Source organism: Propithecus coquereli, unplaced genomic scaffold (genome assembly GCF_000956105.1).
Source record: "Propithecus coquereli isolate 6110/MARCELLA unplaced genomic scaffold, Pcoq_1.0 Scaffold100, whole genome shotgun sequence".
Lineage (NCBI taxonomy): Eukaryota > Metazoa > Chordata > Mammalia > Primates > Indriidae > Propithecus > Propithecus coquereli.
The window spans coordinates 1,503,515-1,529,658 of NW_012133859.1; the positions used below are offsets into that span (position 1 = coordinate 1,503,515).

The 26,144-nt window shown below is 43.0% G+C and overlaps 1 protein-coding gene across 1 annotated transcript in view; it reads left to right on the forward strand.

The window, feature by feature from the left end:
* TRIO (trio Rho guanine nucleotide exchange factor) overlaps positions 1-26,144 on the forward strand; it is a 188,563-nt gene that overhangs the window by 14,571 nt on the left and 147,848 nt on the right. Inside the window, exons 5-7 of the mRNA XM_012642750.1 lie at positions 915-1,106; positions 8,167-8,298; positions 16,392-16,622. Coding sequence (XP_012498204.1) covers positions 915-1,106; positions 8,167-8,298; positions 16,392-16,622 — 555 coding nt within the window. The remainder of the gene's footprint in view (positions 1-914; positions 1,107-8,166; positions 8,299-16,391; positions 16,623-26,144) is intronic.

Genomic DNA, 26,144 nt, shown 5'->3' on the forward strand with positions numbered 1-26,144 from the left:
GGAAGGGAAGGCAGAAAGGTCATGTACGGGACCTTGGCAGATTGGTTAGTCAGATTGGGGGACCTACAGAGCAGCGATGGGTGAAAGTGTTACAAAAATAATAAATACGTGAAGAATAACAACTTGGGATTTGTTGGAGGTTTGCAGCCCCCTCCTCCCAGTGTGTACTGAACCTTAAAGATTGGAGGTGGAAAGGGAAACTCCATAGTGAGAACTTGTTTTGCAAAAAGCAGTGGATTTTTTTTTTATTTAAAAGCTGTGCATCCTTATTTTTCGCAGTAAACTAGTGGGCTTGAAGACAGGAGTTTCGACAGAGTAGAAAGGCTTTATTTAAAATTTGAACATAGCATTGTTGTGTTTCTACCTCAATTCATATTCCTGGGAGAAAGCGGATCCATTTACAGAATATTTTCTGTTGGCACCAAAAGATGACTTGGGCTTATGTAGAAAGGAGAGCTTGTTTTCACACAAATAGCCTTCGGTTGCTAAGTACATATTTTTTAGTTTCTGGGTTCTAGTTAAAAACTGAAACGTTAGGTTCCTTCGGTTCTGCGTGGCTGCTTGTCAGGAGGCCTGCCATCTGGACCCTTCTCAGTGCCGGGAGCCAAGGAGTGAGTAATAGTGTATTTGTGTGCACCCACTTGTGTATTTGATTGCTTTGTGCCTCATAATTATGCCGTTCAGCTAGTTGATTGGTAATTTTACAGTTTCAGAAATAGAAATTGAAACCAATACTTTGAGTGTATGGAAATCCAGAGAGAAAATATGTGTAATATTATAGACCAGGTGATCCTCCTGTTAAAAGTACGATAACTTGTAGTAGGCCGTGTTTCAGCAAGTGCTCTGTGGGGTTGTTAGAAGGGAGCCTCTTGGCCTGCCTTCCCCTAAGGAGCCCTCTCGTCCTGACCTTGCAGAACGTGTACGTGAACATAAACCGCATCATGTCTGTGGCGAATCGCTTGGTGGAATCTGGCCACTATGCCTCGCAGCAGATCAAGCAGGTCGCCAATCAGCTGGAGCAGGAGTGGAAGGCGTTCGCAGCAGCCCTGGACGAACGGAGCACCCTGCTGGACATGTCCTCCATTTTCCACCAGAAGGCTGAGAAGGTCAGTGCCTCCACCCCCAGCCCATCAGGTGGTAACATTGCCAGAATATTTTCTCCTCCAGTAATCTTGACAAGTATGCCAAACCCTCGGAGGACTGTAGCATAGCACGCACGGTGAGCTCTGAAGTCACTCAGCCCTGAGTTTAAATTCCAGTTTTCTTAGTCCTTGCTATACAACCTTAGACAAATTATTTAACCTCTCTGTCTTCAGTTTTCTCATTTCTAAAGTGAAATGAAAGTATATGCTTGGGTGGATTGTTTTATCACATCAATGTGGTAAATTATATTAGGTGCCCTACACAGTGGTATATAATAAATATTCATAAGTAGTAGCTGCTGTTCTGTTTCCCCTCCTTCCTCTCCCCCTCCTCTCCTCTGCCTCCTTGTTACCTTTTTATTCCAGTTAGGATGCTTTGGCAGCAAGTAACAATGCCTACCGGTAGTTTAAACATCAGCGGTTTGCTTTTCTCATGAAAGGAGAAGGTGCAAGGTGCAGGCCCCAGCTCCGAGCAGCAGCTCCTCAGTGGCAGTGTCCACCCTGGGCAGGGCAGGGAGGCAGGGTTGGCAGCAGCTGTCTCCACCTGTCACTTTATAGTGGAAACACTGTTCCAGAAGGCTCCTTCACCCGCAGCACACTTCTCCTCAGTTCCCGTTGGCCAGGATTGGGGTTCACGCTCATGCCCGGCTGCAAGGGTGGGGGACAGGGCAGATCTAGTTTTCAGCCTCCTTAGGGAGGCTCTGCCAGCAAGTACAAGGATGGAAAAATGGCTTTCGGTGGGCAGTTTACAGTGTATTTCACATTATGAAATTATATACATGGATTCTGACTTGACTTTGGCTTCATTTGCTGATGTACGCTTTTAAAATTTCTTAAGAGGCATTGGATAGATAGAATGAAAAATATTTGATAGCACAACAAAGTGACTATAATCAACAGTAAGTTAGGATATACTTTAACTAAAAGAGTGGAAATGGAATGTTGTTCCTAACACAAAGAAATGTTAACTGCCCGAGGTGGATACCCTAGTTACCCTAATTTGATTAATTCATATTGTATGCCGTATCAAAACATCGCATGTACCCTAGAAAGATGTACGACTATTATGTACCCATAGTAATTTTAAAAAACAATACAGATAAATCTTGTAACTGAAGGGTGTAGACTCAGTTTTTCTAAAGTAGGGGTGTGTTAACTGCTTCCGTTGTATCAAATCTGGTCTGCCAGATTGATAAAAAAAGTTCTAATAGAACCACAAAAAAAAAAGAAAAAGAAAAAGAGGTAATGGGGAATATTGGCCCTAACACTCCACGCATTCCACTCAAGCAAACCTGTTTAAATAAACACACTCTGAAAGTGACAGAATGAAAGGGATTTGCACGTGACTGACACTATTAGTGGAAGGCGTGCTGCTCAGCGAATATCTTTTCAAGATGCGGAGGAAAAGCACAGGTGCTTTGAGCCACTAGGAAGACATATATATGGGTAAGAGTTGCTTAATTTAAAAGGCAAAATATTGATATAACTTTCTCAGGGTTAATGTTGGGGGAAAACTGGATTCATGGAGATTTGCACTGGCATATCTAAGAAGGAAATAGTATCTCTTTAATTTAGAAACAGTCTGTTGGAGTGAAGAAGTCAATAAAGGTAAGATGGAGGCTCCAGCTTGCCTAGGATGTTGGCAAGGCAGCCAGAGTGTTGCACAAGACGCTAATTAGCAATGATCTCAACTCCAGAAGCCTTTAAGTGTACAGCAAGAGGAAACTCAGTGTAATATAAAGAGAAAAAAAATCTTGTTGGCATCATGTAAAAGCTGTGAGTGGGGACTTTCGGGTTTCAATGGTAAGGATTTTTCTACTGTCTAACCTCATGCATTTAACTATTAATAATTTTATGATAAAAGATAGACAAAAGCCCACACACAAACAAAATTCTTTAAAATAACAGGAACTTCCTTCAGCATAAAATAGAACAGTCTTCATGACCCTGTGGCCACCTCTGATCCTTATTGTACAAAGTGGCAACACACTTGATCATCTGACATTAAGATAATGTGAATAAATCCGAAGCAGGACAAGCTGCTTGGGTGAATGCAGATAGGCTGAAGCATAACACAAAGAGAAAATCTCTTTCGTGAACATGGTGGGATTCAGAATTGTAAATAAACCCAGGAAATTAATTGCTGTTCTGACCTGCTGGAAAATAATCTAGAAATGTGGGTGCCATGGGGCATATATTCCCCCCGCCTCCATGTTTTAGCAAAAATTTCAAATGTGCAGCAAAGTTGAAAAAGCTTCAGGCATTTTCATTTGGGTAAAAATGAGTGGGTGTAATTGATGGGTTTGAAGGAAACTACACTAGATGAATATATTATTGAACAGAGAGGAAAAGCCAAATCCAAGCTTAGGGCAGAGTAGCTGAATGAAGAAGGGGCCCAGCGTGTGTTCTGGACCTTGATGAAGCCACGAGGCCTGCACCGAGACGGCTGAACTGTGCAGATGGGACATTAGGACGTCTTCAGAAAGGGTTTCCTTACTCGCAAGTGGAAACGTATGGTGTCTCTTCCCCTTCCCTGAACAGCAGTAAGATCTTTGAAATGCTGACGCATGGAAGAAGTTCACATCTACTAATGTAGTTTCTTTTTCCTGGGAGACCCATCCCAGGAAGAGGTCAACGTTGTTCCCCCTTTTTAAGTCCTTGGCCTTCCAGTTATGCTTAAGTTGTTTTCATAACTCAGTCTGAAAGACCAGAAACCTGAATGTGATAAGTTAGGTTTCCATCTTAGCCACTTCTTTACTCCCCACCCAGTGTTTTTATGAGGAATTTAAGTCTGGTTGGGGGGACACAGGATGCAGATATGTGACGCCATGGTGAGCGGCCTCCCTGAAGGGGCAGCCTTCTCTGTGAGGACCACAGCTCTCAGCTCAGCGGCCCGGCCCTCTGTCGCCATGGGTGCTCTGGTGTTGGTATTTGCTTACGGCTTTATAAACATAAGTCTGGAAGTTAATGCTAGATGAGAATGACGTCTCACAGATGTTATGCCTTCCAGAGCTGTCTCTGGCGTTCTGTCTCCTGTCCTCTTCTCCAGTGAATGTGGGACGCACAACTGCATGTTAGTGAATTTACCAGTAGAGGTTGTTTAGGGGCTCCAGTCTCCACTTTTCTTGGTCAGGTGGTATATCCACAGGACAGTCCTTTATAGTAAGAAGCTTCCATAGCAAATATTATTAGAATCACATTTTTATAAAACAATTAAAGTGACTTGATTTTACCACACCTTAAAATCTCCTTTTTCTGTGACCTAGCACACTGCCCGGCGTGGTAGCCAGTCACCACATGTGGCTGTTGAAGCTACTTAAAGTGACATCAAATTAACTGATAAGATAAACTAATTTTTTAAATGGAGTTAAATTAAAATTCAGTTGCTTACTCATAGTATCCACATTTCACGTGCTCAGCAGCAGCGTGTGGCCAGAGGCTGCTGCATCGGTGCAGATCCATGTTCCATCGCCGTGGAACAGCCCATCTGTGCTGACAGAGGCCAACCTTCAGAGCGAAGCATCAACCTGATCACCTTATTTTGTCTGTGACTTTAATGGCTTCTGCACTTTGATAAGAGCCAAAAACAAAGTGACAACCAATATTTGCAGAGTTCCTTAACATTTACAGAGCTATGTAACAGGAAATCTCATTTCATCCTAAATCAGCCCAATATAGTCGATGGGGCTGGTGGTGTTATTGTCCCGATGATCCTTTTTTGGGAGCAATTTGCCCATGTTCCCAAAGCTGGAACTTGAATTGAGGTCTATGGCTAAGTCAGTTCTTAATAACAGACTAGCACTTCCATTAATAGTCTTATAAAATTTCACTTTCCATAACAATTTTAGAAATAACGTTGACTATAAACACGACTTAGAGATGAAACCTCTCATTCTAGGAAGTTTCAGTTTCTTGGTCTCCTAAATCGGGCTGAGCACCTGTGCTCAGCTGAGGCTACATCAGAGGCAGTGGGCGAGAGATGGGCGGGACTAAAGTTCACTAGCCAGGAGGACCCCCGCTTACTCTGGATGGCGGGAGCCAGGTTGGGGCCCCTCTCAGCAGATAGAGAGTTGTGGAATAAATGCTTACAGGAAAGTGCTAATTAATTATTCAGGTTCTTCTCTTAAGGCTGTATATATCACTCTTCCCTCATCTGCTTGCCTCTGTTTTGCAAACTGGCTGGCCCAGACTTCTTTCATCTTCTTCCATTCAGTAATACTTTAAAAAATTCACCATTCTGCTCAGTATCCAAATCCCTAGTCCTGAAGCAGGCTCCTGATCTGAATTCGTGGAGCAGCGTTTAATGCTCCTGTGCTGTCCTGTCTTTGCCCCCCGTCTGCCAGATGCTGTATGTTCACATATTTTGATCTACTGAGCACTGACAGCATCAGATCCTGGGCCGGCTGCTCTGGTCTCATTAGACTACAGAGCCACCTTCTGTCATTGTCTCCTAAGTGTCAGGCTCCGTGCTAGAGTGTTCCCCAGGTGTTGCCATCTGCACCTGGGTTTCTCAAGGCGGTAGTAGGGGTGTGTGTGTGTGTTTAGGGGGCGATGTATAGTAGAGTGGTCAGGCAAGTTTGCGAACCAACTTACCAGCCCCCACCCTCATTCACAGTGCTCATTATCATATTAAAAGGCTTAAAGAGGTTCTGTTTATGGGGACCTGTTGAATTTTGACACCAAACTTGACCTCTGGATACTTTTATTTGTGAAGTAACTGTCAACACCCTCTTCCTTGGATCTCTAAATGGGAATTGCTCTGCAGGTGGCACTGGGTTCAGACACTTAGGTGTTCAGCCTTTCAGAAAGCAGCCAAGACCTAGAAGTTGCCCTTTGAAGTCCAGGGTTGCCGACTTAGAAATAAAGGACAGAAAAATGATGCTCGTGCAGAACTCCCTGCTAAACCATGGCCAGGACTATTTCTCTTATTGGGCTGCGGTAACCCAGAAAAAGAATCCCTTTTCTACAAGATTCCCATGTGGCAAACCATCCTTCCCTAGGTATTTAGAACCTGGCTGTACTTTTTCAGATAAGTATTATCAATGCCCTCTCAGGATACTTTAAGAAATTATAAGTTACTTCTAATTATGGGACTATATAAAGCTTCTTGAATTTTTTTTTATTGTTTGTTTTAAAAATTGGAATTGAATATATTTAACAGTGATTCTGATACAGAAATATATTAGTCTGACACTGCTTATTAAATTGTGAAATATAACTAAAATTTGTTTTCATCTTGTTCTGTCAGAAGCATTTTGACCTTTTCTTAAAAATATGTTGTAACTCTTTGTTTTGAATATTTTGTAGTAGAGCAATTAATTGTTCACTTGGACCTGATGATTTATTAATGGTGATAGTTAAACTCAATTTGTATTTGAAAAAGGTTTATAATAATTTAATGATGGATATTAAAAGCAGCAATGGAAGAAATAGAGTGAAGTAGAGTTCAAAAATACTTAGAATCATCAAACCTAACCTAATTGACATTTATAAAACACTCCACCCAAGAAATACTTAGAAACCACCTGCTATCAGGTGACACTTAATGTCATATGAATTGGTTTCAAGCCCTAAGATTTTCATGCAGATATTTTTCTGAGCTAATAAATACATTAATAATAAAGGAATTTTCATAAACAACTATCATTATTATTATTATTATTAATACATTTTTTTGAGACAAAAGAGTCTCGCTCTGTCACCTGGGCTAGAGTGCCATGGCGTCAGCCTAGCTCACAGCAACCTCAAACTCTTGGGCTCAGGCGATCCTCCCACCTCCGCCTCCCTAGTAGCTGGGACTACAGGCAGGCACCATCACGCCCAGCTAATTTCTTTCTATTTTTAGTAGAGACGGGGTCTCGTTCTTGCTCAGGCTGGTCCCGGACTCCTGAGCTCAAGCGATCATCCCTCCTTGGCCTCCCAGAGTGCTAGGATTACAGGTGCAAGCCACCTCACCTAGCCAATAATTATTATTTGGGTGACTTGTCTATTTTAGGGTCCTAAAAATGCTGTAAGTAACTGGGAGGTTATTCTCACTATATTTTAGGAGAATTATAGTGCATTTCATTTCTGGGCGGTTACTACATTTTAAATAGCCATCCTCTGCACTCCCTGCTAAGTATAAAGACATGCAAGGAACTGGAATAAAAGAGGTTAAAACCCAGGGAAATCTGTTGATGTCTGTTTGGCTTAATTCAATTAGCTTTTTAAATTGGGCTTTCTGCACTTGCCTTTGACACTTAACTGTGATGGATGCCGATAGGCTCTCCCTAGGAAATTTGGCAGTGATTGATCAGCTATCGATGAATCTTGGAGATGTGGGTGGTGGTGGAGAAGACTGGCTGTCAGCAGCCTGGACTGTCAGTGAGGCTCAGACTTTTCTTGTTCACTGGAAAATTGGGAAAGACCTGTATGATTCCACTGCCTCCCTAAGCGTTTCCTGAGATTCACAGTGGAGAAGTTTAGGCTCCCTTTACTTGGTCTCCTTTCAATTCCAGTGTTAATTTCCTTTTGAAAGGGTAGCAGAATGGGCTGGCTGCCCTTCCTAGTGTTAGGCAAATGATTTTAGATACCCTAGACTTTTTCATTAGCATTTTAGCATCAGAGGAAAGAAGTAAGGCTGGAAAACAGCTCCACAGGGAAGCTGCATCTGCTCTTGAGGCTGAGGATTGCTGGGCAGGGAGAGTGCAAATAAAGATTCACGAGGATGCCACAGGCAGACCCTGCAGGATCTTACTGCTGCAGGGGCATGCCCGAACCTGGGCAGCGGTCAGCGGAGGCATTCGTTTAAAATGCAGGTTCCTGGGCCCCACCCCAGTCCTGCCAGAACCCACTCTCTGGGGGGGTGGAGTCCAGGAATCAGGTTTGAGAGCTCACATTAAAACCATTTGAGGTGGAGATTAGGCCCTGCTACATTCTTAGAAGCTCCCTCAACTACCCTAGTTTTCAAAACCATGTTAAAAAATATCCGCTTCTCAAAATAAATTGTCATTGATAGAAACAATCTTTTTTTTAACCTTCCAAGTATATGAGCAATGTGGATTCGTGGTGTAAAGCCTGCGGTGAGGTAGACCTTCCCTCAGAGCTGCAGGATCTAGAAGATGCCATCCATCACCACCAGGGAATATACGAACATATCACTCTGGCTTATTCTGAGGTAAGTGGCCAGTTTTACTTAAAATTGCGAGGCAGCGTTGCTTTCACATCATAGCACCAAAAGCTGGAAAAATTGAAGTTCTGGCTAGCCATAAAAAGCGTATTGATTTCAAGTTAAACTGCGGTTTAGTTGCTTGCTATTTGAACCCCAGCGTGTGTGGACAGTAAGTGACGCAGGGTGGTGCGCAGCTGGCGGCTTTCCATGGCCCCGAGACATCTGTGGATTTCCTTTAGGGTGCTTGTATTTTCGTCTGCTAAAATAAGTGAAAGTCTGACCTTCTTGTCTGCATGTATTTAAGAAATACGTATTTTTTGTGCTATTCAGTCTAGTCCAACTCAATCTTCCAGAGTGGAACTTCTTAGAATAGATGGTCTAGATTGCAAGGTTTACCTTTTTTGTGGGTATGTAAAGCTACTTGCTGTCTATTTTAAACATCTAAGTGTAAGGTTTTCTTTGTTAATTTAGGGCATATTACATTATTTACTGAATGCGTTCCTGTTTAATTTTCTGCTACTTTATTCTGTGCCAGGCTTTATTGTAACATTATGTGATGATTTATTTAATGCTCAACAACTCTGAGGCAAGTACTGTTACTATCCCCGGTTACAAATGAAGAAATCAAGGCACAGAAATCTCACAGGTCAGCAGCTAGTGGAGTGGGATGTGAGCCCAGGCAGGCTGGCTCCATGTCCTCTGTCACCTCTCTGCTGCCTCTGAGCCCTACTACAGTGGTAGCTGCGTGAGGACCACACTTTAGACAGGTTGACGAGTGCCACTTTGCCTGTGCCTTGCTCACTGGGCCTTTGGAACCAGTGATGACAACAGCTACAGATAGGTTGTCTAGGTTGTTGAGTGCCTCCCTTGCCTGTGTGTTGTTTATCTGGCCCTTGGAACCAGCCTGCCTTTATGATAATGATTACAGTCCTGGAGGCACAATGGGGCTGGAGAGGGATTCTGTGCACTTGCTTTTTTCTACATGGTCCCCCCCCCTTTACAGGAAGCATCTATGCCTATAATATTCTGTGTAAATGAGAAAGATTGTTGTGCGGCTTCCAGAAGAAAATGTTTCAAAGCACCTAGCAGAGTACTGGGCACAGAGTAGACATTTAATAAATGCTTGCTCTATTCAAATCTAAATCTTGATCACATCTAGACTTGTCAAAGTTTTTGGGAAGACATTGGCCATTTGCATGTCATTCTGACAGTTCCTGCTGTGCTTCATTGCCCAGCTGTCACTCTCACGTCTTTGGGCATGGGTCTCTTGACCCATGAGTGAATTAAATGGACACGTGATTTGCTACTGTAGTCATACGTTTTGGTCAGTGACAGACATATACAACAGTGGTCCTGTAAGATTATAATACCATGTTTTTACTATACCTGTTCCTATGTTTAGATACACAAATGCTTACCGGTGTGTTACGGTTGCCTACAGTATTCGGTACAGTAACATGTTATGAGGTTTATAGCCTAGGAGCAATAAGGCTAGACTATATAGCCTAGGTGTGTAGTAGTTTCTTCTACCATCTAGGTTTGTGTGAGTATGTTCTATGATGTTCACACACTGAGAAAATCACCTAATGGCACATTTCTCAGAACACGTTCCTGACGTTAAAGTGATGCGTGACTGTATATTTGCTTCAGAATGTGGGCAGTCCTTCTTCCCATGAAAGCTGATATTTAATTGTGGTTCCTCTAGTCACCTTTTTGCATAACAACACCCCACTCCCATTTTTAAAGCATCATTTCATGTTGCTCATAGAATTAAAAAATAGTCAACTCCGTGTTATGTTTCTTAATTTTGCATCCAGTGTTTTCTTATAACTAATTTGGTCATCTAGTTTATTAGAAACTGTTTAAATAAGCGATACCCTTTTTATAGTAAAACTGAAAGTTGAACAAGTTTGTAATTTTTTATGACATTGATTCATGAGGATTATGTGAGTTCTAAAAATCATCAGGTTCTTTCCTCTAGTGTGCTACCTCTATACATTGTATAATTTTGACCTGTAATGTAGAAAGTGAATGGCCCTGTCACTCACTCATGTAATGAAGTCTTCACTCATCAGCATGAATCCTTCACTCGGGAGTGCACTTCAATTGCAGTGGTGGGCTCGCAGCCAGCCGTCTGCATGCCCTTGCCCGGCCAAGATAGAATTGAATAGCCTTCGTTCGCAAGGTGATTGGCAGGAGCTGGGTTACAGTCTCTGTTTGTGCATGACTTACATCGGAATCACCTTGACCTGACCAGTGTTGTTGTCCAGCCGAGCTGGCCGGTTCAGCCTGCCCGTTGCCCTGGGCACTTTTAGTTAAATACAGAATCTCTAACTGTTACCACTACATTCTATAAAAATGGGGCGTATTGACCTAGGAGCTTATGTTTACCTGTGATGTAGTTTCATTTGATTAACACTGGTACTAATAATTCAAAGTAATTTGATGAGAAGTAAACCACCTCCCAGGCTGAGGTCTTAAACCACAATTTTAGCCTCAGGACGTGTTTGCAACTGAGCTATAGATTCAGGGAGACAATAATATGAACTGGATGAACTGAAAGGATCTTCAGTAAAACAGAATCAACTTTTTTGCCTTTTAAATTATTTAGATTTTACAATGGTTTCAGGCCTGTAGGAAAGTGGTAGAACAGCACAGAGAACTCCCACATTGCCTGGACCCAGATTTCTCAATTTTTAGCATTTTTACCACATCTGCTCCTTCCCCCCTTCAATCAGCAAATCAACATCGATACAACACAACCATCCTAGCCGCAGACCCCACCGCTACTTCCTCACCTGTTCCAAGGGTGTCTCTTTCTCTTTCCTGGTCCAGGACGCCATCCAGCAACAGTACTACATTTAGTCGACATGTCTCATCAGTCTCCCTCAAGATGGAACATTGTTTAGTCTTTCTCCGCCTTTATGTCTTTGACATCCGTAAAGAGCACAGGCCTTCCATTCTGTAGCATGACCCTCGACCTCCCGGGCCCATGTAGTTCTCCTCCTGGGCTGGCTCAGGCTGTGCCTTCCTGGTGGGTCTGTGTTCTCCTCCAGAGGTCACAGCAGTGGGCACAGGATGCTGACCTCTCACTGGGGGATGCCACCCCTACCACCCACCTCCTTCAAAAGCCTGGGACGGGACACCTGCACCCCTCGCTACCTCATTTTCTCTATGTCAGAAGAAGTGGGAGGGGGATGGGAAGGGAAAGACTGCTTTTATTTTATTTTATTTTTCCCTTTCCCTAAGTCAGTGTTTTTAAAATATGAGTGTGCTGGTTAAAAATGCAGCAATACTCCACCCCCAGAGATAGTGAATCTCCATTTTTAAGGGGTATCCCTAGAGATCCGGCAACTCTGATGCAAATGATTTTACAGGACATGTTAAGAAACACTTGTAACCTTGTTGCAAAGAGTCCTCCCTCTGCTGACGAGGTGTCTGTCCCTCCTGCCTGTGAGACGTGGAGCTGGGTCAGGGTCCTTAGGGTGGGCACGTTTATACGCAGGGCTTGCTTTTGCCTTTCCCCCACTTTCCCTTGCCTCCCTGTTCCCCTCTTTCCCTGTTCCCTTTCTTCTCTCCTCCCCTCTCTTCTTCCTTCCTCCCTCCTTCCCTCCTTTCCTTTCTTTTTCCTACAGTTTTTTTCTTTCTTTAAATGGTGCTCACAATCTCTAATCTCTGTCGATAATAAGTTTTCTGTGGGAAACCTTCCCAGCATTTTTTTTCAGGACGCAAACACCTGCTTCAGTATGTTTTAATTAGACCTGTCCCATGTTGCTCCTGTTTGTGTTTTAGCAACAGGAGCAGACTTGCGCCCCATAAAATGTCAGCTTGCTTCAGCTTGCCGGTCTGGGGCTAACATTGTCTGCCGTAGGTGATCAGAGGAGAATGGTGCAATGTAAACATCTGAGATAAGCTGTAGTTTTCAAAACAGCATGTAGAGTAGTTATTCCTAACATTTTAAGTAAGGCAGCTCATCTGCTAGTTTCTCGACAAACTAAATTCGTAAAAGCGATTTTCACCTCAGTATGTTGTGTCACCTTGTAAGCCTGAATGCCAGTTGTTGGCATCGTGCAGCGAGACTGCCTGGTAAGCGCAGCCCTGGGACAGGAGCGAGGTGAAGCGCCACAGGGCCTTGCCCTGCCCTGATCCCGGGTGACGTCAGGGTTTAGTTTCGACATCAGGGTTTCAGTTTAACGAGTGCACCTCACCAGGGCCTTGCGGGAACGACTGATTCGCTGCTGTGAAGCTGGTCGAGCTCCTTTTTAAAGGCACTGTATGAATGAGTGATGGCTTGATCCGTTCCTAGCATGAGAGGGAAACAGCAAAATGAGTCACCTGGGTAGAAAAGTTGCTAAAACCGTCTCTCCGCGGTGTGTGTGGAAGCTCAGTTCCCTTGCTGTAGAGTCACTTACAACGCGTTGTTTCAAAGCCTCGTCCGAGGCTGCGGCGCTGCTGTAGGTGGCATGGAGCGCTAGTGAGCATCTGCCACTGCGTCAGAGCTGCGGTCCACGTGACAGTTGTCTTCTCCTTACCCCAAACTCAGCTCGAGGCCGTCCTTGCAAGGGCTTGAAATACAGGAGCAACAAAAGTAGAGCCCAAGTGCAATCTAGAGAACACAAGTGTACATCTGTCTTACACCAGCTGGGCTGCTCCAGCATCCTGTTTCCATCTTATTTTGGTTTTTCCTTTCCGATAATCCCAGATAGAGGTGCCAGAGTCAAACAAGGTTACACTGATCTGATTTTGAATAAGAAACTGAATCGGCAGAAGAAATAGAAACCAGCTTTTGGAGATCCATCCTGTAAGAACTTTGTCTAGAGAAAGAACCAGCCAGGCCTTTACTGAGTGGCCTCCCTGGGGCATGGGAAATAACTGTCGCTGCCAACACGTGACCTCTCGGAAGGCAATCGGCCTGCATTGTTGGTGGGAGCTTCTCAACGTAGCCATTGGAGCCAAGCCAGCTTTGACCTCCTCACCCAGAGACACAGGGCTCAGCTATTTGGGTGAGGAGTGTTAACTAATGCTACAAACTAAGCTGGGTACTCACTCACCCTTTTCCACTCTTTCTGCTTTATTAGAACCTTAATATGGGAATAATTTCATCAAGAGCTGGAGAAAAGAGAGAAATCATTCCCAGGCTTCCTGTGGAGGTCTGTGCTCTGCAGGCCATGGCAGGCCAAGCCTGCAAAAAAATTAAAGCAGTGTGGGCCCTGAGTCGGTGCAGGCGGTGTGATTCATTTCATGTATGTTTTGAAGGACCACCATTTCTTTGTGACAGGCTAAGTATTTTGTATATTTTGCCAATTTTTGTTACATCTTGGGAATACCATTTCCTTGCTCTTTGAGATCCAAAGCACTACATTTAGACCTAATTGACATATCGTAGGTCTTTGGGTGGTTGTTGCTTTTGCGATAAAGTCTGAGTACTATTTTTTTTCCTTAGAGCAACATTTGTCTTTTGTGCAAGTGAAAAATATTCCTGCTGGAGACTCTTAGCTCTAATCTGATTTGATGGGAAATATAGAGATCCCGGTACCAGAAATACAAATAGGCAAGTCTGAGTGAAGTTTTATGGAACTTTTTAAAGGATGACATGCAGAAATCCAAGTTATAAATCTTATGTGCAGTTTTGATTAAAAGTAAATATTTGAGAACCAGGACATTGTTCTAGATTTTGAACAGTTTTCTCTTAAATATTACCTTTGATAACGGTAAAATTTTAAACTGCAATTACTTTTTTTGCTTTAATGAGTACTTGCATTTTTCTTAACTCATTTAGATATTAGAGCACATTAGTTCAAATATTTATGAAATGTTATTCTTTGTAAAATGTAATTTTGATTGCCCTTCAGGTCCCTCAGCCTGTATTCCAAGAAAAACAAAGAACAGACTGAAAAATGAACTGATTTGATCTGTTAACAAATTAGAGAAAAGTACTGCTATTTGATAATGAAAGTTTATTTTCTTTTTGTAGCTGTTGTCTCTTTGTGGGACACAGTTTGAGTGCCTAGAAGCTAGAAACAGTTTTAAATAAAACATTAAACTGAAATAAATTCATTCACCTGGTTCTGTAGTTGAAGAAATGTAGAATATCACATACTGTAAACTTATATTACTTTGTTTTAGTACTTACATATGAATTTTTTGTCTGCTGTATACTTTACAATCTCTCCTTGTGTTAATTTTCTTCTGGTTATTCTGTACCAGTTAAAATCATTATTTCTGTACAATAGAACAGCAGTCTTCATAAAACTGGAGCATTTTTTTCACATATTACTGTACTTAACAAAGACAATGACATTTTGCTAAAAGCTACTAAAATATCTATGTTTCCCTTCGTGTGCTTAAATAATACTTTTTAATTGCCAAATCTACAAAAGCTATACTGAGATAAAAGAGAATTATTTCCGCAAAGGTTCATTGGAGAAATACTATATATGAACATGCATTTAGAGTTCCATGCTGTCTGGCTGTAGGGAGGACAACAGGTGTTTCCTTGCCTGGGGTCTTTACTGCCACTATCGCTACCAGCAAATGGCAGACCAGTGGTGGCACCGACAGAGATACTTTAATCCCTGCTTATGAATTCCTGGAAGGTGGAGCTTTGCTCAGTGAGTTGTCTAATGTTAAGGTATGCACTGCTCAGCAGACGTTTTCTACCACCCCTCCACCACCACGAGCCAGTGTGTCCTTGGGAAATTCTCTCGTGATATCTGCTACTGAGATCTGTGAAACCGTTGGAAAGACACTCAAGGAAAGAAAGATTCATTGGAATATTGTTGCTCAGAGTATTCCATTCTCAGTAGAAGAATATTAATGGTGTCACATGGATTCCTTTTGCAAACTTGGTGAAGGCTAGGAACTCATTTTGTCATTTTATATTGATGGTTTAAGATTCAAAACAGTGGCTCGAGATGGAGATTGGCCGTCTGCCTGTGTAAAAGAAATCCAAAGACTGGCATTCCCGGGCTAATGGAGTAGCTGTTAGTGAGAGGATCTCTAAGATCCTCTGTCTTTCTATATTGCATTGATTAGCAGGTGGACTGCTGTTTTTAAGGGTGCCTCAGAGTAATCAATAGCTGCTGATGCTCTAGCCATCTCATTCCAGTTCTTGGCAGCAGGGAAGAGGAACTCGCCACCAGCAATTGGTGTGGAAGCTCTCGGTCAGCCTGCCTCATTCCCCCCGTAGCAAGCGAGGCCTGCGGAATGTCCTATTCTCTGCCTTTAATCCTCTTCTAACTGTAGTTGTGCCAGAACGCAACATGTTTATTTTTCAATACCTGAATTTTAGACATTTTGTGGAAGTGCTGATTATTTATTTATTTTTATTTCAGCATATTATGGGGGTACAAATGTTTAGGCTACGTATATTGCCCTTGCCCCACCCAAGCCAGACACCCAAGCGTGTCCATCCCTCAGACAGTGCGCACCCCACCCATTACATGTGTATGTACCCATCCCCACCTCCCCCTGCCCGACACCCAATGGAGGTTATTACTATATATGCACTTAAGTATTGATCAGTTAATACCAATTTGATGATGAGTACACATGGTGCTTGTTTTTCCATTCTTGGGATACTTCACTCGGTAGAATGGGTTCCAGCTCCATCCAGGATAATATAAGAGGTGCTAGATCACCATTGTTTTTTGTGGCTGAATAGAACTCATTGGTATACATATACCACATTTTATTAATCCACTCAGGTATTGATGGGCACTTGGGTTGTTTCCACATCTTTGCAATTGTGAATTGTGCTGCTATAAACATTCTAATGCAGATGTCTTTTTTATAGAATGTCTTTTGTCCTTTGGAGTAGATGCCCAGTAATGGGATTGCTGGATTGAATGGTAGTTCTCCTTATATCTCTTTGAGGTATCTCCATATTGCTTTCCACAGAGGTTGTACTTACTAGTTAAGTTTTATTTTATTTTACATAAAATATGCCTTTGAGTAAAACTTTGGTGTGAGATTGTGTGTGAATGCCTGGGTATATGTGTGCCTGTGTGTGTGCACTAGTGCATCCAAAGACAGCATCTACAGCACAGCTGGAGCAAAGCCTTAAATCTTGAATAATTGCTCATTTATTTTGTGGGCAGGTGAGCCAAGATGGGAAGTCACTCCTTGACAAGCTCCAACGGCCCTTGACTCCAGGCAGCTCCGATTCCCTGACGGCCTCTGCCAACTACTCCAAGGCCGTCCACCACGTCCTGGATGTCATCCACGAGGTGCTGCACCACCAGCGGCAGCTCGAGAACATTTGGCAGCACCGCAAGGTCCGGCTCCATCAGAGGCTGCAGCTGTGCGTGTTCCAGCAGGACGTCCAGCAGGTGGGTTTCAGACTGTACTCTTCTCCATGGGGAATGGCTCACGCTGGGTTGAGTTTGGGTGAGTGCGTTGTCATATTGGGAAGATCTGTGTGTAAGGAGCAAGTAGAAGATAGGATAGGAGCGTCTTTGCTGACCAGGAGTACAAACTGGGCTTGAGAACGCGTGCTCAGGCTGCCTCAGCCACTGGTTCCCGTGCGCTGCACCCAGAAGGCAACACAGGGTTCTCCCGGGGAGTCTGTGAGTTGTCTTCTCGACACCCATCATTCTCAACTGTATTTATTTGTGAGAATAATGCTGGTGGGGTATGATGTTACAATTTAAGACTTGTCTGCTTTCTGACTGCTTAAATGACGAGGTCGTCAGGCTTCCCTTCCTGACTGGTAGATAGTGCAGTCCGTGGTGCACAGTAGGTGCTTTATAATTAGTAATCTCATTAATGAAATGTGGACTTTTATGACTATTCATTTCTAAGCAGTTGACATCTCTTTTGTTTTAGTTGTTAATACAAAAATGAGAGTAAGTTCTGTTCCCATCTATTTACTTCCTTACTGTGCAATAAGGATTTTAAGGATTAAAGTTGTGGGAGCTTATAAATTATGATATGGCTTTAGTGATAAATATCCTTGCCCCCAAATAGAGGAAACGACAAGGGAAGAAACGAGCATCACCTCTGGGGAGGAGGAATTCTGGCGTTTGCAGGGACACCCTGGCCTCCAGGAAGTCGGCCTGGAGCCAGGCGATGTCTGCTGTAGAATCACTCCCTTCTCCCCGGGCTCTCAGAGTCCTCGGGGGTTGGTGAGACATGCAGGATCTCAGGGTTGCATCTCCCCGAGTGTCCTCTGAAGGTGAGGGGCTTTCTGCTGAATGGCTGAGATCTTGGAGAGTCGTCCTGTGTTCCGATGAACTCGAGATGTGTGTCACTGACTGTCATTCTTCACTTAATGTGAGTCTGGTGAGTTCAGAATACTTCTCATGGTCCTGTAGTTTTTAATTTTCACATGCTCTGCTCTGCTCTGATTCTAATTTTATTTTTTGAGTTCTCTGAAGGTTACAGAGGAATGATCATTTTGATATTCATGCTTCTTAACAGTGCTGTTTCAGTGCAAGAAGATAATTGCCAGGGAAGAGTATAGTGCAGGAGAGAAAAGGGTGGAGCCAGCGTCAGAGTTACTGAGAGAACGGACTGTGTAAGATTGAAGGCATGAATATTACTTTTTTTAATTGTCCCAAAACTTTCACAGATCATGAAATATTAATAGTTTAAATGTAATCATGGAAGGATTCCCACCCTCGCCTTGTGTCCTTTGGATCAAGTGTCATTACACATCCGTGCACTGGTGCACTTTCCCAGAGGGGACCTATTTCCTGGCCTGAGAAAAAGCAACAGGGCCCCCTGATGCTGCCCCATTTTTTATGGCTCTTTGGGGTACCCAGCAGCATAAGAATAAGCCACTAGCCACGGGACTGTTTAGGTTAGGGGAAGGCACAGGAAAGGAAGCCTTTGGGAATGGGCTGAGGGGTCTGGCCATCTCATTCGGCACCAGCTACTTGACGCACTTGAATTTGAAAACAGCAAACATGTAGAAAGATAGTTATGATAATTATGAGCCCAGTTCTTTAAGCTAGCTTTTTTTCCCCCGAAGAACAAGACATCGGGTTAGATGTCAGTAGGAGAAGGTGTTTTGCGATACACATAATGCATATATTGTCCTATTAGCATTCCATAGAAAATATATATTGCCCATTAAGGGAAATGTTTTTTTGTTGATTAATGATCTAGAATGGTTTGGACTTGTTATGCAAATAGGAAGTTGCTTTGTAGGCTTGACTCATGAAGCAAAGAGCAAAGCTGATAAGATTAATCAAAGCAAATACTTTAACAATAGGATGTCAAAACCAAAAATGTATTCCTGAAACTCAAGAGATTAATAACACATACGGAAGTTTTTGCCATATTAAGCATAGAGGAGGCTTGGTGAGCTGAGGATAAAGGAAAAAAATAGTTGTACTTTAGAAAGACATTATCAGCAGAAGATAAATTTGTAAAGACAAAAATAAGCCGATTTAGAGATACCAAAAGTGTTTCTTATTTGGTTGTTTTGGGTGATTAAAAAGTATCTGTAAATATTGAGAAAAAAGAACAACAACTTACTGAACAATAGATATGGAGTTATTACAGTTTTAGTAAAACAACCCCCCGGAAGGGTGTACACTTGTCCGTTGGAAGAACAAATGCCGATCTGTTAGCAGTGGACCGTGAGGAATGGAGGGAAGAGTGCAGGGAGAGAATGGCATGGGGAGTTTGATTTGTAAGACGTGGTTAATTTTGGTTTAGTGGTTGTTTTTTCCCCTCATAACAAGCAGAGACCATTTTACAATTTCTGTATGGAATGTGTTTGGGAAAGTAGTCTGGGGCGTGGCGTAGGAGAGGTGGGAGAAGCTGCTATTGCGTAGTGTCATCAGGGGTCCAAATCAAAGCCCCACCTGGCGGGGAGAGGGAAGACCCACGCTGGCTGCTGCTAGATATTAGCCTTGCCTTCATTAACTTAAAAGTAAAATGAAAACTCTTTGTCACATTTCCTGATGATCATGTAATGTACCTGTTTCCATTGCTTTGTGTTGACCGTTAGAGTGACCGCAATAAAGGTTTGGTTGAATTAATGAATGAATAGTTGTGTTACTGCTAAGTCGTGTTTTTTAGTGTAGAGTATGCTTTAGTTTTCTATGAGAAGATAATGTATTTTTGCTGTACTTGTTCAAATGGAGTAGCAGTCATGGAAGCAGACCGAAGCAGGGTGCTGGCAGACTCATTTTTCTACCTCACCTTTTCAGTTGGCTGGGCTCTTAGATTGTTGGGATTTAGTTTACTCTAACATGTCAGGGGAGGTGGATGACCCAAAAATCCACTTTCCTGAAGCAAGCTGACTCCTCTCAAAGAAGCCCCTCAGGCAGAGAGACCTTCTACAAAAGCCTCCTGTTTCCCCTGCAGCCTTCATGTGTGGACATCACCCCCATAGAGTTAACTCTTGGAAGATCTCCCTCCAGGTTGATGTCAGACTATTAACTGATATTCTTAAAAATGATCAAGCAAATCTAGTCCACTCTAGATTCTTCTTGTGCACCCTTCATTCTTTTTCTTCAAAATATCTTAATTGAATTTTCAGTCCTCCAAGAGATACAGAGGTTAATAATGTCAAACAACTCCATGCTCCTTTTCTCAGGGAATTTATAATCTAGTAAGAGCAGTTTTTTGGTTTTTTTTTTTTTTTAAGGAGATGGTTTAACAAGCTAATAAATTAGACTACAGCATACACAGATGTAGCATTTGTGTCTTTGGTTATTGTCAGGTATAATTTGCTAAGACGTAAATTTGAATCATGCCTGTCCAGGTACTTTCAGAAGTGAAGGGATAAATGAAACTAGCTATCTCATCCATATTGTCTACCTGTCTTGCATGTGCATTTTGAGGGCACATATCTATATTTTGGTGATTTGTGCAACTTTGGGAGTTCCTGAGAACTTTGTCTATATTATTCTCAAGCGTCAAGTGTCTAGTGTACAAGGAGAAGTGAAAAGTGCTGTGATAGAGGTGCAAGTAGCAGCTGTCATGCTGGGGGTGCCAGGAATGTCTTCATGGGAACAGCAGAGCTTGAGCTGCGTTTTGAAGGGTGAGTAGAAGGTCAGTAGGTGGAGGGATGGGCAGTAGGGATTGCAGCGATAACAGGACAGGAGAGGGCAGGACCTGTCCAAGGAGCAGCAGATTCGCAGTGTGGTTGGAAGGGGAGGGGTGTGGAGGAAGGAAGTGTGGCTGGGGCTGGAAGGTAACATGGGGCCAGGCATGGAAAACATGGTGGCAATGATGAAGGCGTGGGGCTTGTTTCTGTAAGTGTTGGGCCACCAATGAAGGGACACAGACTCAGCTGCATTGAATGTCAGTGTGTAGTGCCAAGGCCACGTGTGACATCTGAACGGCATTGAGCTCATCCTGGTGCTTCGTGGGTGCTCCCTAATGTGTACGAGTCTTTCCTCTCTTCGCGCTCATAGCCAGCCTGTTGAGAGTTAATGCTTTCCCCATTTCCTCACCTGAGTTCAAACCCTGAAGGGCTGAGTAAGCTGTGCACTGTGACCCGATGCATAGGGGTGGACGGCACAGTGAATCGCAGGAGCGAGCCTAAAGGCCAGGAGTCTGGCTGGGTTCCACGTGGACGTGCAAGCCGTGGACCAGTCTTGGAGAGCGCAAATGTGAGGTCCACAGGGCGCAGCCATGTGGGTTTTACTCACTGGTGTTTCCCAAGTGTCTGGAACAGCAGATGCTCAGTATTTGAATGAGTGAATGAGTAGATGAAGAAATTTAAGTAATTCCCCAATTTTGTTAACTAAGGTTTTTTGGGGTTAAGAGTTTCTTCATTTATTCTGGAATCGGGGAGGGCTAGTCTTGTATCTGAGAGATCTGCCTGAAGGAATGGAAGCTTTGGTTGATAACAGGGACTTAGGGGTGTCTGCGGAAGGAAGGGATAATTTCAAGGCATGGGAATTTTAGAAGTGTGGTAGCTTCTCTAGTAAAGATGTTGGTCATTTGAATGCAAAATGAGCATCTTTAATGCCAGATTCCAGCTGGGGGAGGGAAGTCAGCATATGCCTAAGAGGCAAAGCTAAAGGTCTGCGGTCAGTAGAGAAGCCATTTCACAGATCATCTTGGGTCGCAGCCTGTAAAAGCCATGTATGTGTGAGGCTTGGCTCGGGGGTTCTAGGTTAGCACCCCCTGTGCTAGGCCTGGCTTTTAAGTGAAGTTTGAGTTCCTGAACTCCCTTGTCCTCTGCACATTAAGTCAGGAGGCAGATCTCATCCCACTCACCAGAGTCATCATACAGCCCTAGCTACTTAACATTTTCTTCTGTTTACATTCCCACACTCACAGTTTTGATGGTGTGTCTTGATAAGAATGGCTATGGGATCACCACCTTTTTCTTAAGAGTTTTCGGTTAGAGTTAGGGACTACAGATGGGGCCTGCGCTTGCTTTGGGTTAGGAACTGCTGGGCGGGGCAGAGGCCGACTGCTGATCTTCCTGGTAGGTGTGGAACCAGCGCATAATTGCCTTCTGTAGCAGTGAACAAGAAGAAACTGGACTGGAATCTGGAGAGCTTAGTAACCACAGCTTGCAAGGAGCTACAGGTTAAACGGTGGGAGGACAAAGAGGGAAAAGGGATGATTCCTTCCCACACACCCTTCCACCCAAAGTGGATATAATACAAGAATGCCCGGTGTGTGAGCTGGCACCATGAGCCAGTGTGACAGGAAGCAGAGAGCCCATAGGAGGAGGGTTAGGTGGGAGTGATGAGGGGGCTGAGGTCAGCAAGCCTTTGGAGAGACACGGGGTCGGGACCAGGATGTCCAGGCGTGGGAGAGCCAAGGCAGACCCCAGTGAGCATGGGCCCCCGTGCCTGAGTGCCAGCCACATGCCCGGTCCCCTGGGATGGAAGCGCCAGGGGATTAGCTGAACAAGGAAGGTTACGCACACACATGCATGTATGTGTGTGTGTAATGTATATATATGCATATTTATGGTATCTTTGTATTAACATGTATGTATTTAGAAGTATTTGTAGAGTTCAATGACTAGATTTAAACTATACATAATAACTTCAATTTCCCAGATAACATCTGGACATATAAAGATTTTTTGGGGGACAACTTTGGACTATTTTATATTCATTTCTGAACTAAGAATGGAAAAATAATTTTTAAAAGTTTAGACAATCACTGAAAGGATTAACCAGTGGTGATAGTGATGGTTTAGTTTGGGTTTTATGGGAATATCCATGATGATACTATTTATATGAATAATAACCACCCCCCATTATGCTTCTTTGTTTTTGTTAAGAGATTTCATGTATTTATGTAATTAAAACTAGGGTAATAGTAGGGAGAACTGGTGAGTTGTGTTTGTTTTAGCAGTAAGATAGGTGGATGGATAGATGGATGTTGTAAAAGGTAAAAAGCCTGCTGGCCAACCTCATCGTTCACCGATTTCTGTTACGCTGCCTTCCAGCCAGGAGCGTGCGTGGAGCGCGTGCTCCTAGCACTTCATGTGCTCCCATGTTGGTTAAGCAAAAGCATCTCTTGCATGCAGGACATTTCGGTTCTGTGTCACACACTTGCTGAGGTTTTTTTAAAAATAACTTCTTTCTCCCACTTGAGCATTAGGCTTAGTCTGATTTGTCATGTAAAAGCTCTTTACATATTAAGAATAATTATATATATTTTCGGAACAGTCTTAATTCTGATTTTGAAATACAACGAACGAAGAAATGGAGAGTTTTTGGCTTCCGTGGAGGAAAATAAAGAAATGTGATGGAGAGAGCATCCTTCCTGTCAGGCAGCTGTGAGGGCTGGACCTGAAAAGTTCCCGCCTCTTCCCTTCATCCCCAAAAGCCCACAGATGTGTGCTGAATTCTGTGTCTGTCTCATGTCACTTTAAAAAATTATGTCACGAACATCATAGAATTTGGAGCGAGAGCCTCCCATTTTTCAGGGAATAAAACCAAGCCTCGGAAAAGTCGAGTGACTTGGCCAAAGCTCCAGGAAGCCTCATGGTGTCTTTACTATTATACTTCGCTGCTCTGGGTCTGAGGATGATGCTTGACTTCTGAGCTAATCAGAGAGTAAAATCAACATGTTGCCGAAGAAAGAATCTTTAAGTGGTGCTTTTCAGACTGAGGGAAGGGGCTTTCCTAGAAGCAGCAGTTGCCCATGACTGTGAAGGAAAATAGCTCCTTACAGAGTTTTCTCTTTTCTCCTTTTAATGTTTTAAAGTTCAGTCCCTCAGGAGTAGATCAGTGGCAAGGAACAAGCGAGGGCAAAGGCACCTGGCACTGGCTTCTGGCCCCGAGCTCTGCAGCCCCAGCCGCACTGCTCAGCCACCAAGGGCCCTGCTTGCCTCTCTGTCCGGTGATCTGGTAGCTGGGGGTGATGGTGTGGTTTCAGTGTCTTGCTGAGCTTGGCCTCCACTGGAAAGGGAAGCACATGACCAAGACGCTGGTGTCAGGAGTAAATTATGTTTGGAGCACTCAAGAAAGAAGTGTTAGCCAGCCTAAGATAGGATGAAGTACATGGATTCCGGTAATTTAACTGGATATTCCCTCACTTGTGATTTCCACTTCATAGGTAAATTTCATTAATAGCATAATACTGAATATCCTCATGGCGATGCCAAACACCAGCCTTTAATAAAAATTAACATTATCTGGCTGGGCATGGGGCCTCAGGCCTGTAATCCCAGCGCTTTGGAAGGCTGAGCCAAGAGGATCTCTTGAGGCCACGAGTTTGAGACCAGTGAGAGCAACACAGGGACACCCTGTCTCTACAAAAAAGAAAAAAAAACTAGCCAGGTGTGGTAGCACACACCTGTAGTGCCAGGTACTCAGGAGGCTGAGGCAGGAGGATCGCTTGAGCCCGGGAGTTGGAGGCTGCAGTGAGCTATGATGACTACACTGCACTCCAGCCTGGGTGACAGGGTGGGACCTTGTCTCAAAAAAAAAAAAAAAAAGAAATTATCTAAATGAAAGTCCCTTTTTTGGTTACATACTTATGTTTAGCAAATTTGAAATGATGTTGTTGAATCGATCAGTCATCTTCTGTTCTATCACTTAAATACCATTGATTTGATAGTCAAGAAAACTCAAAATGTAATATGTTCATTTCTAGATTGGTTTCCTCAGGGATTTTAAATAAAGCCAACAGTGATTGAACGAGGACGTTACTAAAATAAATGAAACCAGATTATTAATTTTGGTTTTATAGAGAATTTAGAGTGGGCATGGAGAAAATTCATATTTTCAACTGGAAAAAAATCTGATTTTGTATAAAAAAACATTTGGCGTATTTTAGAATTACCCTTGTTTTCATTTGTTTAACATATTTTAAAAACTCAATATAGAATCAGAAGAGCTTAATATTTTCATTTTTGTGTGCATAAAATGTGACTTAGAAGGGGCTCTGATTTATAAGACAGAAAACACTATTATTCACTATGTTTTGTCTCCTTTAAAACAGTATCTGGAGTCTACAAATGTTTGTATGTTTTCTCTGAATGCTTTTTTGGATCCAAAGTTACCAGTAAAAATAAACTAGCTTAATGTGTTCTTGGTTGTTTTATGTCAGATGTGTTATCTAGTTTTTACGAATAGCAAGTCTAGAGATGGAACTCTGATTTTGGAAGTATCTTAAAGGTTTTTAGACAGTATTTACAAACCGTAATGTAATACAGTGATCTTGGAGTTAAGACCTGCGTTTGAATCTCTTTTTTTAGGCAAGTTACTTAACTTCTCTCAAGCTCAATTTCTTGCTTAATAAGGATGATGAAAGTTCACTCCCTTTTATGTATAGTCCTGATTTTTGGTTTGCAACTCAGAATTTTTCAAAGCTTAGAAAGCTAGCACAGTTTATGGTACATAACACTCCTAGCAGAGTCTGGGCAGCCCCCCATGATCTAACACACGGCTGTTTCTGCAGCCAAATGTATAAAAACTCACATTAAAGGCATCAATAAAGACTATAAATACCCTCAGGTGAAGTTTTATTGCCAAATGAATTTTGGAACCAAATTTTGAGAAAATATTTGGAATTTCAGAGCTTTTTGTGGATAAGGGGTTATGGACCTATATTGCCCTTCCCAAGCGTAGCACAGAATAGCCTCGCAATAAATGATGCTGATGACAATGACATGATGCATGATGATGATAGAAAACTACTCTAGTAAGTATTTGAAATAAACACCTCTGCATTTTAAAGGAAAAATATCATTTACATGGGTCTTCATAGCACATGTTGTTGTGAGGTGGGCTTTATGAGATTTAGTCTCCTCTTCGATGAGGATTTAGTAGTTATTCACAGGTCCTTAAAGAAATAGTAATTACTTCGAAATACGAATCCACAAAACCTAGTAAATATTAGCTAGTAAGGGCTTACTGTAGAAAATTATTTTACAGCTAGGTTATGCAGGATGGCCACAACTCTGCTGCAGGGAGTGGGTGGGAAGGTGCCTGTGGCCGGTCCCTGAGGCGTTGAATAGAGGGTTGGGAAGTGTTTGCTGATTTGCCGTATCCTAGCTTTGCTGTCCATTGTGACAATGTCTTTTCCTCAGAGGTTATTTACTTGATAGCCTGAACCTCTCTGGAACAAAAATGGAGCTCTTTCCTTTTCTACCTACATGCATGTCACTTGTGCCAACTCAAAGAAGAGGCAGTAGACTAGAGGTAAGGAAGTGCCCTGAGGCCAGGTGTCCTGGGACCCAGTCCACGAATGGCTTTTCTGCAACGTAGCTGAGACCCCTGTGTCCTGTGTCTTCATCTGTAAGAGGGATAAGGGTCATACCTACCGGTGATTCAATGTGACGACCGATGGCTTAGTGCACAACCAGCCTTAGGTCAGTGCCTACTTCAGCAGCAGGTGCTCAGATGGCAAGGTGATTATTAGTTTATAAATGATCATAATCACACTTGCCATCATCATGTTCAGTCTTG